This window comes from Brassica napus, chromosome A9, assembly GCF_020379485.1.
Source record: "Brassica napus cultivar Da-Ae chromosome A9, Da-Ae, whole genome shotgun sequence".
NCBI lineage: Eukaryota > Viridiplantae > Streptophyta > Magnoliopsida > Brassicales > Brassicaceae > Brassica > Brassica napus.
The window spans coordinates 40897607-40913997 of NC_063442.1; the positions used below are offsets into that span (position 1 = coordinate 40897607).

General features: G+C 33.5%; 1 protein-coding gene and 1 pseudogene across 1 annotated transcript; both read left to right on the top strand.

Moving 5' to 3' along the window:
* Window positions 1-10671: 10671 nt before the first annotated feature.
* LOC106436832 (E3 ubiquitin-protein ligase ATL4) lies at window positions 10672-11199 on the top strand. Its single transcript, XM_013877777.3, has one exon. It carries the CDS (start codon window positions 10672-10674, stop codon window positions 11197-11199), a length of 528 nt encoding a protein of 175 aa, XP_013733231.2.
* A 3282-nt stretch (window positions 11200-14481) lies between these two features.
* Window positions 14482-16270, top strand: LOC111200390 (annotated as a pseudogene).
* The last annotated feature ends 121 nt before the right edge of the window (window positions 16271-16391 follow it).

Genomic DNA, 16391 nt, shown 5'->3' on the forward strand with positions numbered 1-16391 from the left:
TACCAAAAAAAGGTGAATATATTTTACACAAGAAGTTATATTACAGCGCAACACTAAGCCAAAATAGATGTGACAATAATGTACTACAATTTCTCTTTTAAAATATTACTACAATCTATCAACTAGCTCGTTTCAGATTGTATTGCTTTTCTCTAGTTCTATGTGTATGGCTCTCGATTGTCAAGTTTTTTTCCCTCTAGTGTGGAGCTTTGTTTTGGAAGATTTAGAATCTTCAATATATGTATTCAAACAATGTATCCCCTCTTAGATTTCTCCATGAATGAAAAATTTGCAGTGTGAAAAAGAAAATTAACCAGCTCGTTCTTTTATATTCTTATCAAGAAATTATGAACTATTTTAATTATTTGACCGATAATTTTGTTTGAACCGTCAAACATCACAGATTAACTTTGAGGCACACTTCCTCTTCTACCACGCCAGTAGAAAGATAGGCAACGAATCAACTGATTCAGTGTGATATCGATTGGTTTTCTTCATAGTGGAGTTGTCCATGCATATATAGTTATCTAGGTTCAAATCATTAGTACCATTAAATCTAGCTTCAGTTTAGCAGTTAAAAAAAATTGTTCAAATCTTACAAAATATGAATATATGAATCAAGTGGTTTTCAGAAAAGTCGTTTTGAACGATGGGAAAACCCAATTCACTAAAATACTAAATCATCTGTAAACGATGAAAAGTGCATATGCATGTACTACGAGAGTTTCTTTTTTAAAATACAGTATCATGGACACAACAAACATATAGTACGTTTCCCATATTTATCGACAAACAAAATTATTACATATATATTTTGATTATTTATACGTGTTTTATATTACAAAGACAAACTTATTAATACGTGTATGTTTGAATTGGGCAGTGGTCCGGAATCCTCGTGACTTATGCAAAGGTTCGGAATCATCATCAACTTTGCGAGCATTTTCTCTTTTGAATACTTTGTTTTACGTGTTGGTACATCAAACTCACAATTAGTCCACAAAATTAAATGCAGAAGAATAAAGAATTTCAAATATTCGTACTAAGAGGTTTTTATTTGGTGAGACTCGCTTTTACAGATTATTGAGTTGCTCTAACTTTCAACGTCGAGTACTTATCAAATTGCCTCCTACCAAGATTTTGTGAAAACTTAAACAGGCATGAAAAAGAGATATATATATATATATATATATATATTTATATATATATATATAACTTAAACACCATTGTAGAATAATAACAACCTTACTCAAAAAATAAGAAAAACGAACACTTATTTACGTGAAAACAAGGGTTGTAAATTATTATTCAAAATTGAACGATTGTTTTCACGTAAATTAACATGAACATTTAAATTTATATGTTTATATTGTTTTTGAGTTTATATTTAACACGACACAACAATAATTTTGTCTTAAATTATAGAATCTTAGATTTGATATTCGATCATGGGTCGCTTGCAGTTTCTGTACTTATATATACTTGTATTGTTCTTTCCGCAATTCATTTTATAGTAGACCTAACCCCCTTAGAATAACTTATATATAGAGATTAATTTCCGATAACATGTGTTACCATATATTATAAAATCAACCAAAAACTATTTGCTTTTGAAATACCAAAAATCTAGACGTTATGTTAAGAGAAATTACGTGTAACATGCATAATGGGAACGATCAGAAAAGGTATCTATTGACATTTCAGGTCTATTTTGATGGGTAGAAAGTTAATATAACGCAGTTTTTTTCTTAAGAAAGAATTATGAACTAAATGAAGAAATTCTATATATAACGGCTTATCCAGCCAGGTCCTTTATAGCTTGCACCGTCCAACAAGATTACCGCTTAAATGAATAAGATCTTTACTGAATAAGTAATTGTAGAGATACAAACGAAACATCAATAATCTCGTAATCAAGTTCGTGGCTAAAAGTTATTATGAGTTCAAGATTATAATTTAATTACTTTCACAGTAATTTAAGTTTTAGTCCTCGATTAGTATAAACACTTTGAATTGCAAAAATATTCGGTATATATATATCTATATATTTAAGAAAGTAAATTATGAGATTTTGGTGGATTTGTCTCAATTCGAATGCTACCCGAGTAAGACGTCTTTCTGAATTTTGGCCCATGAATGCATCCAATCTAGTCTTCCACCGTCCAACGTTTTTATTAAAATAAGTTATACATAAGTTTGCGTCTCTTTCTTATTTTATTTTGTTTGTAGTGTCTGATGAGAAAGGTAGGGTGTATCAAATACTTAAAACATAAGGCTTTGATCTCTAGTGATATGTTTGTAAAGAAGAGAAAGGATTCTTCAAATTTATTCATTTCAGTTTATATGATTCTTTCTACATGAGAGATCGATCTATAGCGGTAGTCTGGTAGATCGTGTTATATGAATCGCGACTCTGATCCTAGTTTGCAAACAAATCAACGTTGGACACTGTCACATGGACCGAGAGAATCACGAAGAGACAATGCTGGCCTCTGAGTTGTCATTCAAAGCAAAGAAACTTCATGAATAACTAGGCAAGCAAAAAAAAAATATATATATTAGATCATATGGTCATCTATGGAGGCTGACAGCAGACACAAAGTTGAGTAATGTACCATTAATAGAAATTGAAACAAAAACAAAAACTTTATGGTTTATAAAACAATAATTTAAAAGCCTATGTATAACTTATTTCTTATAACTTGTTGGTACTAAACCGGTAAGTTGATTTCGGTCTATTAAAAGCCTAGTCGCATGCATTGCTGACATATCGCGTGACGATTGAGCATCCATTAACAACAACAGAATGAATTTCAATGTACATATGTAACCTTTTTTTTGTTCACAACCTAACACGTACACGTGTACTCTTTGAAAATCACAAATACTACATCTAAAGAACTCCCTAGATTTTGTTTAATCACAATTCACAGAAGTTTAGGCAACGAATTTATATATGAACCACTTATTAATCACTTTCAGAGTGGTCCCTAACCCTACTTCTTGTTCCAATGTTCCCACTTAATCTTAATTTACAATATGCGTGTCAGTGTTATGCCGCTACAAACATTTGGATGATTGTTTTATCTTTAGAAATTGCCAGTTTTGCTAAAGATACTGCTAAGTAATTATTAATTGAAGGATAGTAATTAGAGATAAACAAATAAAAGAGAAGGAGGTGGGAGAGCAAGTTGAAGTAGAAGACAAAGTTTTATGGAGACCATTAGACCAAGAAAAATGTTTGCTAATCCAATGACGTTAATTCATTCAGTAACATGCAATTCTATAGGACTGACGATCATTTTTTACAAAACTTATTTACATATCCTGTAATAAGCAAATAGAAAGCCTTTTCTTACTGACCCATGCATATACCTGCCTAGGTGGAAGAGTTTCGTATAATCATATATAAAACCTAAGAGAGGGCATCACATTTTAATCATTATATAATCATATAATTCAGTTTAATCATATGAGCAAGTATTCAACCATTATATTAATGAAAACTCATATTTTTCTTGTTTTATCTAAAAATCTCAACATACAAAATGCCACAACCCCGTTGAAACCTTAAGGAAATGTGCTTCTGAACAATTCGAGTATCAGACACGTTTGGGTTTGAGTCGAGCTTGACTCCGACCTATAAGGTCGTCCTTCTCCGTTTCTTTTGTTGTCACTTTTGGTCTCTCGATGTTGTTCTTGTTGCTATCTCGTCGGTCTTTTGCCTCTGGTTACTTAGACTCGCCGATTCTCGTCGCTTCACCACCGTCTCTCACCTTAGTGCGAGTCATTACTGCAGTATGCAGTCTTCTACATGTATTCACTCCGAACTATGACAGTATCAGGTGGCTCTCTCTTCCTCTGTGGCAATATGAAGAATTAGTGTTTGATATATCCACTCAGCCGTTGAATCTTGGTGTTTTTTCAACATTTTCCTTTATGGAACTTGTTTTCTTCCTATACTCTCCACTTGTGTTTAGTGGTGGTGTTGCAGGAAGTATTGTGTTCGAAGCTTACAGACACTTTGTTGTCTGGTTTTCGTAAAGGCTTAGCAAACTGGTCTCTTGTCACCTATGCTTTAACAGCCGAATTCATGATTGTTTACTCAACACTTGGTGTAGTTCCAATCTTGGATTTTAGAGCACTCTACATGCTATCTAAATCCCTTTGCAGCATTTCAAACCTTTGTATTATTGGCGTCGAGGGTAGAGGACTCCTCCACGACTTTAGTTGCTTAGCTATGGTGTTTGCTCTTATCCTTTGTGTGTTTGTTATCTACTTTGTTATAACGGTTTGTTTAGCCGGTTTGGCATTTTTGTCAATTATCATTACTTTGAACAATTGCTCCATGGATGGAGTTTAATGATCTATAAAATTTAGGTTTGTCCAAAAAAAAAAGACATAAGAGAATCTCTTAAGCTTCTATTATATATGCTTCTCTTTCCTAAAACATACGTGAGATATGCTTTGTTGTTTTATGATTTATGCAGATTCAAACTCTTCTTGAGAAAATTGAAAAAAATAATAATGAAAGGAGTCTCTTATTTAGAAGATTTTTTTTATGCATCCGCAGTCTCCACATATATTTATACCTCTTTTTTTTGCATGAGTTGATCTGTGTGCACTTCGGTCCATAGAACAAAACATGTTCTTGAAATATACATACATGTGTATAAGAGCATGTTTATTTAAGAAACAGTTTCTTAACTTTTTAGTTAAAAATTTAAAAACAGTTTTTTATATTTCTCTAAGAACCTCACCATAAAAAACCAGAGATAATGATACTCTTAAGTTGGGATTCTTAGCGGAATATAAGAAACCGTCTCTTAACTTTTAACTAAAAAATGCTCTAAGAATACATGCGTTCGGATCCTCGGATCGGGTTCAGGTTACCCGAAAACCCATATTCGAAACTTAAGGAAAATACTCATGATATCAAAAATATACTGAAACACTCATAATACCTAATACTAGGTAATAACCCGCGCCTTGCACGGGATGTGATTATTAGTTTTGTTATTTTTTAATAAAAACACATTAAATCTGTTTAATCTGGATATTGGTTCAGTTTTAAATTATTTTTTTGGTTTATTCTGTTAGAATGTTTTATTTTTTAGTTTTTTCGGTAGAAACCAAAAATTATTATTATTTGTTTATTTTTATGTTATAAATTTTAGATAATCGTCATGTCGAAACAATGGTTTCATATTATAGTTTGTAAACGGATAATAGTTCAAGAAAAAGAAAAGAAAATTATTAAGACTAATCATTTCACTACAATTTGGTCGGTCGTGAAAGAAAAAGCATTAAGAAAAAAATATATTTCAACTTCCAAAAAAAAATAGATACTTCAGTAGTGGTAAATACTTATAAAGTTTTCACATCAAGGTGCACATGTATGTGTATATAAAATTATATAAAAATAAATGATAAATATATAAAGATATTGTTAATTAATATTAATGACATTTTTGTTCTAAATAATACATGAAAGATAAAATTAAAATTAATTAAAAGGTAAAAAGGCCTTGATATTAGTGAATTTTTTTATATAAAAAAATCAACTGTATCCGTAAATAGAGGTGGGCACAGATCGAATATCCGAGTATTTGAAGACATTCATGTCGATTCAATCTTTAGCCACTTGGATAGTCGGTGATTATGATATCCGAAATGATTTAGAATTTTAAAGAATATTCGATTTGATCCGTAAATAAAATTAAAAAAAATAATTGAAAATTTAATAATAACGTTTTATTACAAAAATAAAATATTATTTACTTTTTAAATTTTAATACCTAATATAATAAATTTAATTTATAAAAATATTGTAAAACTTATATAAACTATAATATATATAACATATATATATATATATATATATAATTCTGTACATATATGTATATATATGCATATAATAGATCGAATTTGATAATCGCTCTTAAAAATATTGGTATTTGTGATTTGCTTTTCTTTAATTGTGTTTTAGTAATTGATTTGCTTCGTAAAGTTACGGATATCCATATTTTTTGGTTCAATTCAAAACGGATAACGAATTGAATCAAAACTTATTAATATTTTGCCCAACTTTATCGGTAAACAATAAAAATAATATATATATAGTTTAGCTTTTGATTCGTTATTTGTTTTGATTCGAACCGAAAAATCCAAAGTTTTATTGGAACCATGCATATGAGTTTTATATTAAAAAAATAAAAAGTATATAGTGTGAACACATTTATGAATATAGTGTGAATGCATTAGCATATTTATTATCAAATCATTGTGAAGCTGCCACGTGTCTATTATAGTGTGAATGCATTTATTACAATGCTTCTCCTTTAATATATAAGGGAATACTAGGTAATAACCCGCGCCTTGCGCGGGATGTGATTATTAGTTTTGTTATTTTTTAATAAAAACACATTAAATCTGTTTAATCTGGATATTGGTTCAGTTTTAAATTATTTTTTTGGTTTATTCTGTTAGAATGTTTTATTTTTTAGTTTTTTCGGTAGAAACCAAAAATTATTATTATTTGTTTATTTTTATGTTATAAATTTTAGATAATCGTCATGTCGAAACAATGGTTTCATATTATAGTTTGTAAACGGATAATAGTTCAAGAAAAAGAAAAGAAAATTATTAAGACTAATCATTTCACTACAATTTGGTCGGTCGTGAAAGAAGCATTAAGAAAAAAATATATTTCAACTTCCAAAAAAAATAGATACTTCAGTAGTGGTAAATACTTATAAAGTTTTCACATCAAGGTGCACATGTATGTGTATATAAAATTATATAAAAATAAATGATAAATATATAAAGATATTGTTAATTAATATTAATGACATTTTTGTTCTAAATAATACATGAAAGATAAAATTAAAATTAATTAAAAGGTAAAAAGGCCTTGATATTAGTGAATTTTTTTATATAAAAAAATCAACTGTATCCGTAAATAGAGGTGGGCACAGATCGAATATCCGAGTATTTGAAGACATTCATGTCGATTCAATCTTTAGCCACTTGGATAGTCGGTGATTATGATATCCGAAATGATTTAGAATTTTAAAGAATATTCGATTTGATCCGTAAATAAAATTAAAAAAAATAATTGAAAATTTAATAATAACGTTTTATTACAAAAATAAAATATTATTTACTTTTTAAATTTTAATACCTAATATAATAAATTTAATTTATAAAAATATTGTAAAACTTATATAAACTATAATATATATAACATATATATATATATATATATAATTCTGTACATATATGTATATATATGCATATAATAGATCGAATTTGATAATCGCTCTTAAAAATATTGGTATTTGTGATTTGCTTTTCTTTAATTGTGTTTTAGTAATTGATTTGCTTCGTAAAGTTACGGATATCCATATTTTTTGGTTCAATTCAAAACGGATAACGAATTGAATCAAAACTTATTAATATTTTGCCCAACTTTATCGGTAAACAATAAAAATAATATATATATAGTTTAGCTTTTGATTCGTTATTTGTTTTGATTCGAACCGAAAAATCCAAAGTTTTATTGGAACCATGCATATGAGTTTTATATTAAAAAAATAAAAAGTATATAGTGTGAACACATTTATGAATATAGTGTGAATGCATTAGCATATTTATTATCAAATCATTGTGAAGCTGCCACGTGTCTATTATAGTGTGAATGCATTTATTACAATGCTTCTCCTTTAATATATAAGGGATATGAAGTTTCAGGTAACTTTTAGATTTCGGGTCGAGTCGGGTTTGCGGGTCCTTTACACCAAGATCCAATAGGATAAAAATATCAGTTTGGTTCCCACCCGAACCTGGATTTTTTGGGTCGGGTTTTGGGTTCTCGGATCCAAGTGAAATGCCTCACGCCTACATTTTAAGGTGGATAACCTTTAACTTATAAAGATTAATATTTCTTCTTCTTATTACATTCCTCGTAGTGAAATCTTAAATGACCACCTCTTTGGTGTATTAAATTTAAATGTTACCTTTTTTTTTTGATCAAACAAACATGCATTACTTATAAAAAGTTTACACTCCCACTAAGGAGTTGGTTACAAGCAAAGAGAGAGCTGATTTTGCCACATTATCAGCCTCTCCATTAAAGTTTCTAGAGATGAAAGTAAAGGATATAACATCAAAATAAGATAAGTAGTGATAGATATCAAACATGATACCGAAAAGTTCAGGCTGAGTACCACCAGTCTTCAAGAGCTTGATGACAGATAGTGAATCAGAGAGAACTGCCAGGGATCGGACGTTTGAGTAAACCGCAGTAACGACTGCAAGACGGACAGCCATGGCTTCGGCCATTAATGCTGATGATACATGGTTTTGGGACTCGCATAGGTTTGGAAGGATGGGGGTATTCTCACCCGAAAATATACCTCCCAGGCCGCATGATTTTGTTTTTGCATCCCAAGCTGCGTCAACCTTTGCAATCACAATCCCCGAAGGGAAAGATGAAGGGGGACGAGGGGAGCGTGTAGCAGGAAGAACGTGTGCGGGCTCTTGAGGGAAGGCGTTTGGTGATCGTTGAGATAGAGCAGAGCTCCATTCCTTTGCATCTGTTATACTTTTCAAGGCGATCTCCTGCGCTGTGAATGCTCTGTTTTCAAAGATCAGACAGTTTCTAGCTTTCCAAAGATTCCACAAAATCCATGGCCAAATAGGAGAGGTAAGGCCAGTTGGTGGCAGTGGAATCATTCCTTGCGCCCCTATTATCATATCAGACACAGATGAGAGGGATGGAGACGGAGCAAAACGCGTTGGAACGAGGTTCCAGACTTCTGCAGCCACCGGGCACTTCAGGAAGACATGGAGATCATCCTCCGGAGCCCCACATTTTTTGCAGACAAAAGGGGAAAATCCTCTCCTTTCCAGGTTTGCACTCACAGGAATAGCCTTCCTCACCACTTTCCAGATAAAGTCCTTGATCTTTGGTGATGTGTCGATGTTCCAGATATTCTTCAGCCAATTAAAGCTTGTGTCCTCCTCAGTTTGACCTCTATTTGCTAGCATTCCCAGACCATAACCCGTCTTGGTTGAATAGGAACCAGAGCTTTCCGGCAGCCACATTAGTGTATCCAAAGATGGGACAGAGCTAGTTTTTATCTGTAAGATAGTGTCCTCATACTGAGGAAGATGGTGTCTGATCTTGTCGAGGTCCCAGTTGTTGGTTAATGGGCATAATAGATCACTAACCTTCAACGACATAGAGTGGAAAGGCTGAGGACCCATTGGTTGAGTGGGAGAGTTAAAAGATAACCATGGCTCACTCCAGACATTGATCGATTCTCCATTTCCCACCATCCAGCTTAGACCCTTTCTTAAGATCTCTCTTCCTGCTAAAATGCTTCTCCAACCATGTGAGGCGCTGGCCGGCACTGAGCAGTTCAAAAAGGAGGCGTCGCGAGCATATTTTCCGAGCAAAACTCTGGCCAGCAGTGACTGTGGCTCCTTAATAATTCGCCATCCAATTTTAGCCAACAGAGCATCATTGAAGGTTTCGACGTCGCGGAATCCGAGTCCCCCTGCGTACTTTGGTAGCGCTAGTGTAGACCAAGCAACCCAACACATCTTTTTCTTTTCCGGATTAGCATCCCACCAAAACCGGGTTAGGAGAGACTGTATCTGTTTGCATAAGGAGAGTGGGATCTTAAAACAAGACATCGTATAGCACGGCATAGCTGCAAGAACCGACTTAAGCATAATCTGTTTCCCGGCCGAAGATAAAAACTTAGTGGACCAGCTGTGGGATTTTTGTCTAATCCTGTCTACAATGGCAGCAAAAATATCTCTCTTCTTTCGGCCAAAGTTCTCGGGAAGCCCAAGATACTTCCCGATACCACCTTCCGCTTCTATAGCCATTGCTTCCTTTACCCGAGCTCGGACTTCTGGTGGGGTTTTTGCCGAGAATGTAATCGCTGACTTCTGAGGGTTGATTCTTTGTCCCGATACAGCTTCATAAGTCGATAAGATCTTCATAAGGGCAGAGACACAAGAAGCCTTTGATTTACAAAAGAACATTGTGTCGTCCGCAAAGAGGAGATGATTGATTGCCGGACATCCCCTGGCTACTCGCACTCCTGGCAGGGAGCCATCTGCTTGGCCTTTCTCACATAGTGCTGAGAGGACCTCGGTACACAGTATGAAAATGTGAGGCGAGAGAGGATCACCTTGCCTCAGCCCGCGAGACGGCTTTACTGACCCCTGCGGTGATCCATTGATGAGAAAGCTGTATGACACAGATTCAATACAACACATGATCCATGATATCCATATAGGGTCAAAACCGAGCAGCTTCAATACTTCCCTCACGAAGCTCCATTCGATGCGATCGTAAGCCTTACTCATATCTGTTTTCACAGCCATAGAGCAGTACTTCTTTGCGTCTGAAGTGCGGAGGTAGTGGAGGGTCTCATGGGTAAAATTTAAATGTTACCTTATTTCGGCCCAAAACATAAGAAATAACGAGGCTTCAGCCCAAGCCCATTACATAAATCAAAACCGAAAACGTAAGACGCAGAGTAAAGATCCCACACTTTTGCCAGGAATCTCCCAAACCCAAAGAAAGAAATTCAAAAAAATTAGAATCGGAAGATCAAAGCGCGAAATTCCGATTGCGTCGAATCGGGAACGATGGATCCCATCGCGATAAGTGTCTTCATCATCTTCGTCGCCGTCTCGATCACCGTCTCCATCTCTTTTCTCGTCCGACGTCTCCGAGCTCGCTCTCTCCTCCCTCCATCACTCCCTTCTCTCATCCGACGTCTCTGCGTTGCTCGCTCTCCATCCCTCGGCGATTGCTCCATCTGCTTGTCGCCGTTCAAGCCTGAGGATCAACTACGTCGTCTCCCGCTCTGTTCCCACGCTTTCCACCTCGATTGCATCAGCACCTGGCTCATCTCGAACAAGACCTGTCCTCTCTGCCGCTCTCCTCTCGGTCACGCTAAGGAAACAGCGAGTATTGCAGCGGATGTAGCTCACGATGGTTCCAGGAGCTGGCTGAGATCTCTCTCTCGTGGTGTATCTTCCCGTGCTCTGTCCTTTAGAAGCTCGAGTTCGTTTTTCACCGGGAGCAGTCGTCGTGGCGGCACGGTGGAGGTTGTGGATTTAGAGGCCGGAGATGAGTTCATCGAGTATTTACAGTGGCTCTCAACTCTTTGAGACTTGAGAGATATTGAAACATGAGGTGAAGAGTCATTTCGATCTTTGATGCAGAGTTGTTTCCTTTATACGAATATATCAGATAAGGCATCATGGAAACTGTCTTCTAGGAGCTTGACTTTGATAGCACAGCCATACTAATTAGTCTAAGGATGGAGCTAACAAGGATGGATCTTTAAGGGTTTAGCTAGCTTGTTTACTTGATGTAGAGTTCTTTCTTGTATATGAAGATCAATTAAGGCTTTGGAGTACCCCCATAGAAACTGTATCCCAACAGTTTGATTTGATAGCATGGCCGTTGTAGTTATAAGAGCTTCTACGTCTGAAAATAGAGTTCACAAGATTTTAAAAGGGGGATGGATGGACCTTTGAGGGTTTTGACTAGCTTGTTTCTTTAATAGAAACAGTCAACCTCTGGCCTATGCCAATAAGATCTTGGGTTAGTGTTTAGTGAACTTTACCATAGTTTGAGTTGTTGAAAATTTTTTAATCTCTAAGGAGTGAATGACATGAGTCAAAATACTACGCGTAAGTATTTTTGACATTATTAGGCGTATTTTGTGACGTTTCTACGAAGAAACTCCCCCAAGGAGATGAGCCATAGTTAGGTGTGAATTGCGAAGAAATTTCGTTAAGAAATGTAGCCAATAGTATCTCTCTCTCACTTTCAAAAGGACCCAAAGCCATTTGTTATCCTTTTTTATTTGTCACGGACCATTTGTTATCCAATTTTTATTCAACGGACGTTTGGTTTGTTTACATTGAAGCATTGACATGGCCACAAGTGGCGTACAGATATGGAGTTACCAACCCGACTAACCGATTGTTGATTCGATTACATTTATCTACCGGTTGGCTCCATGCCAACTTTATTTAGTCCCAGCAACAACACTATTAGACTATTAGGTAAAAGTTATAAAGTCGCTTCTATTTTTAGGACATGTTTTTTGAACGAGCGTAATTGGGAAGCAACGTATTGATTACTGCATCTGTGAAAGTCCCTTTGAGTCAATTAATTTTTTGTATATGGCCAATCTAATTAGGTAGAAGCAGAACAAAATATTTGCCCTTTCTGTTGATCCAAAAAGAAAAAAAGATTTTCCCTTTCTTTCTATAGGAAGTGGGAAAAACGCGAATCACACATTACTATTGCCATTTGCCAGTGAGTGCGCCGGAGGGATTGGTGCCACTTGTCGCAATATTACCGGATTACTCTATTTAAGTCACGTGTTTTAAAACTTGTGTCGGGTCCAAGACTAGTGTATCATTATTCTTTTGAATTAATATCCCACGAAATTAAGGGATATGACCCCACATACTATTCAACTCGAGTTGCCGTTAACGTTATCTAACGCATTCCTGAGAAGGGCAACGACTGTGACCATTAAGGTGACTATGTGAGTTCTTTTGTAAGGGCAATTATGTAGATATGAGCATCTTTGGGGCTCTTTATGAATTTGTAACTGGTTGGCTAACGACGTTTAATAACGTTTCTCGTCGGTTCTTTTTATTATTTTACAAGTACGCGTAAAGAAAACGTGCGAGAAATTCTAACCGAAAAAACAAAAAAATTCTAGTCTAAGTTTTAAATCTGACCGTCCGTAAATAGATAGACTGTACCAACTTAAACCTACAAATGTGAACATATTTTAATGATAAGATAGGCGATATATTTGTTATACCAACTTAGAAAACAATAAATAATTAAACGATGAATTATTTACGTTAATGTCATCTTATATATTAAAACAGAAGTCATGACTTCTTTTCATGTGTGATTTTTTTAGTTTGGACTATTCCTAAAAAATATTATATTTTACATAAGTTGATTATTATATATTTTAATATCTTTATCATTTTATTTGAAATACAAATAAATATATTTAAAATGTTCTAACAAAATCTTTTTAAAATCTTCTTAGAATCTTTTTAAATTAACTTTCAAAAATTAGTTAGTTTTAATTTAAATTATCATAAAATATAATTAGAAATTAAAATTGAATATAGTTTTGGTTTATAAACGAAAATTTAAATAAAATGAAATTAATTAATTTCACAAATACATTTACTAATAATTTTTAAAGATTTTGTTAGAAATAAATATTTATTTTTATTTTAATTTTTTCAAATTTGTTTTCTAATAAAATAAAAATAATGATTTTTTGATGAGTGATATTTTTATTTGGACCATCATTTAAATTTTATATTAAATGTATATCACTAATGCTAATATACATAATATTTTTAACTACTTTAATCATAATATCTTTTATATCTTTTAATTTTTTTTTAAAAAAATTAAAATTCTAACAAATCTCTTGAAAAAGATTATAATAAGATCTTAATTGTCATAAATTGAATATAAATATTTTCAACTAATTTTCTAATTAGTAATGAAATGTTACTAAAAGAATAAAATTATATCCTATTTTATCAATTTTATAATAATATCTATGATTTAAAAAAATAAAAAATGTTATATGGAAGAAAATATGATAAAATTATTTTAAATTGATAAGTTAACATATTTTATTTTCATAAATATAAAATTTTTGTGCTAAAAATATAATATGTTGGTAAAACGGGTTAATATTAGTAAATTATGTAATACATGTATAAAAATTGAACTTATCTTAAACTTTTTAATATACAATAATTTATTATATAAAATTAATAAACATTAAAAATTTCTTAAAAAATCTAGCGATTTGAATTACGGATCATGATTATAATTAATTAAATACAAAATTGTTTTCATATATGTTGTTTCATGCATTAAAAATTTAGTTTAGTAATCAAACGCAAATTCAATAAGACAAATATATAATAAGCAACATATATATGTGATGATTTTAATTTACAGCATGAAAACTATAAAATTATTATATTTGGCATAATTATACAAACATTTAAATATGTGAGTAACATTAAAAATATATAATAATTATGTAAAACAAATATCTATATATATAAATGTGAAAATATATACCCGCACGGTTGTGCGGGTGGAAATCTAGTTATTGTTAATCATGTCGTATGAAAACTCCTTAGCCTTTCACAAGAAAGCTATTTGTTTATCATTAATTGTGGATTATGCCATACAACTAACTTTGTTTAATCTATCAATCAAAAATAGAAATATCATTAAGTACTAATTCACACACTGTTTTTAGTCAAACATAGAAATATCATTAAGTATTAATCTAAATATTGTAATTAGTAGTGAATTTCTTTTTACTAAAAACATTTTTTTTTTGTTTTTCTTTAGTTTATTGGAGGCTATTAAAGCCATAGAAAATGGGCTCTACACCCATCCCTCTTGTACTCTCCCATTCGACGAGCAAAACACGCACCAACAAAAAGAAGAAGATAGCAATTAAAACAAGAAAAGACTCTGGAGACTTTCTTCTTTCTGACACTTACAAGTTACAAGATGTCGAGAAAAGAAAATGCAAAGGCACTAGGACCGCCGCCGGAGAAGTCCAGTTTTACCCGGAGATGTAGTTTGCTCAGCCGTTACTTGAAGGAGAAGGGTAGTTTCGGGAATATAAATCTTGACTTGACCCGAAAGCCTGACTCGGATCTCGGGTTGCCCGGATACTCCTGTCCACCAGGTACTTTATCTCTTCCTCTCTCTCACGGCTGCCACTTGTAAATAGACTCTGACCTTAGTTCTAGTTTTGTTTCTTCACCTTCTCTTGTAATTATGAATATTAAAAAAAACACTTTTAAAAGAGAATTTATGAGTTGATTGAATATGGTTCATGAATCTCTCAAACAAGATGTATCGCCGCGTCTTTTAATTTATTTATTTTAAGGATTTATTCTGGAATAAACCTGACCAGAGTTTTTTTATTATGTTTATACAGGGAAACAAAATGCTATGCAAAAGGCAGTTTCGGAGACCAGAGCCCTCGATGTGTTTCAGAGGGATTCAAAAGCCGAACCGTCTCCACCATCTGGAGGCAAAGCCAAAGATACCAACCTCAGGTCTATTATTAATACTACTCTTTTGATCCTGCGGTTACTTTCTTTTGATTAGGAGACTAGAGAATGTAATACTCGGTTAATCACCGTTTTAAAATGGTTTTGTTCTGAAATCGTTTTTTTTTTGTTTACAGTAAACCAGCATCAGACTCGGGAAGTTCCCAGTTGACCATATTCTTTGGAGGTCAAGTTTTAGTATACAATGAGTTCCCTGCAGACAAAGCCAAAGAGATCATGGAAGTTGCAAAGAAAGCCAAGCCTGTGACTGAGGTTAACATTCAGACACAAATCAATGTCGAAAATAACAACACCAACAACATTCAGACGCAAATCAATGTCGAAAATAACAACAACAACAAAAGCAACATGGTTCTTCCTGATCTCAACGAGCCCACAGATTCTATGGATATCAATCCACAGCAGCAACAAGAAAATCAGGTCGTGGAACGTATAGCACGTAGAGCTTCTCTTCATCGATTCTTTGCTAAACGGAAAGACAGGTAAGAATTAAATTGACCAAACGTTCTAATGTTCTTTTTTGGACTATGTCCTAACGTTCCAATCACTATAGTTACTTCAAAAGATTAATAATTCTTTTAACAGATGTTACCCTAAATGTTCCTTCCTAATAAATATACTTCACCAGCCACGTGATTTTCATTTCTTTTGTGTTTGTTTTGTCATTACAGAGCTGTGGCTAGAGCTCCATACCAAGTTAACCAAAATGGGGGACATCATCATTATCCTCCAAAGCCAGAGACTGCCCACGGTCAACCGCTTGAATCGGGACAGTCGTCAAAACGACCGGAGAATGCTGTTGCTCAAACCATGTCCCACCCCAAACCAGTAGGCGATAAAAACACTTCTATAAAGATTGAAGAAGAAGGCCAGTGTTCGAAAGATCTGGAACTCAGGCTATAGTAAAGCTTGTTCAACATTTGATAGGAACTGAGTTTTCATATTAACGTTTCCATCCTCTGACTCATTTAAGTGTTTTTTTGCTTGTCCTCGTCTCCCTGGAGTATGTATACATAATTTGAGATGAATATTTATAGAATGCAATAGTAAACTTTAGATTATAACACACTTGGGAGTTAAGTTACAAAATTTCAGCTATAGAATGACGACTACTTTGAATTGTACACATTGATAAACGCGAGTTTTCAACCCAAAACCTTAAAGCAATATGTGAATTGGCTCATGTG

What these genes read in the sequence shown, in the direction of transcription:
- LOC106436832 (XM_013877777.3), top strand. Translation starts at nt 10,672, where the DNA reads ATGGATCCCATCGCGATAAGTGTCTTCATCATCTTCGTCGCCGTCTCG.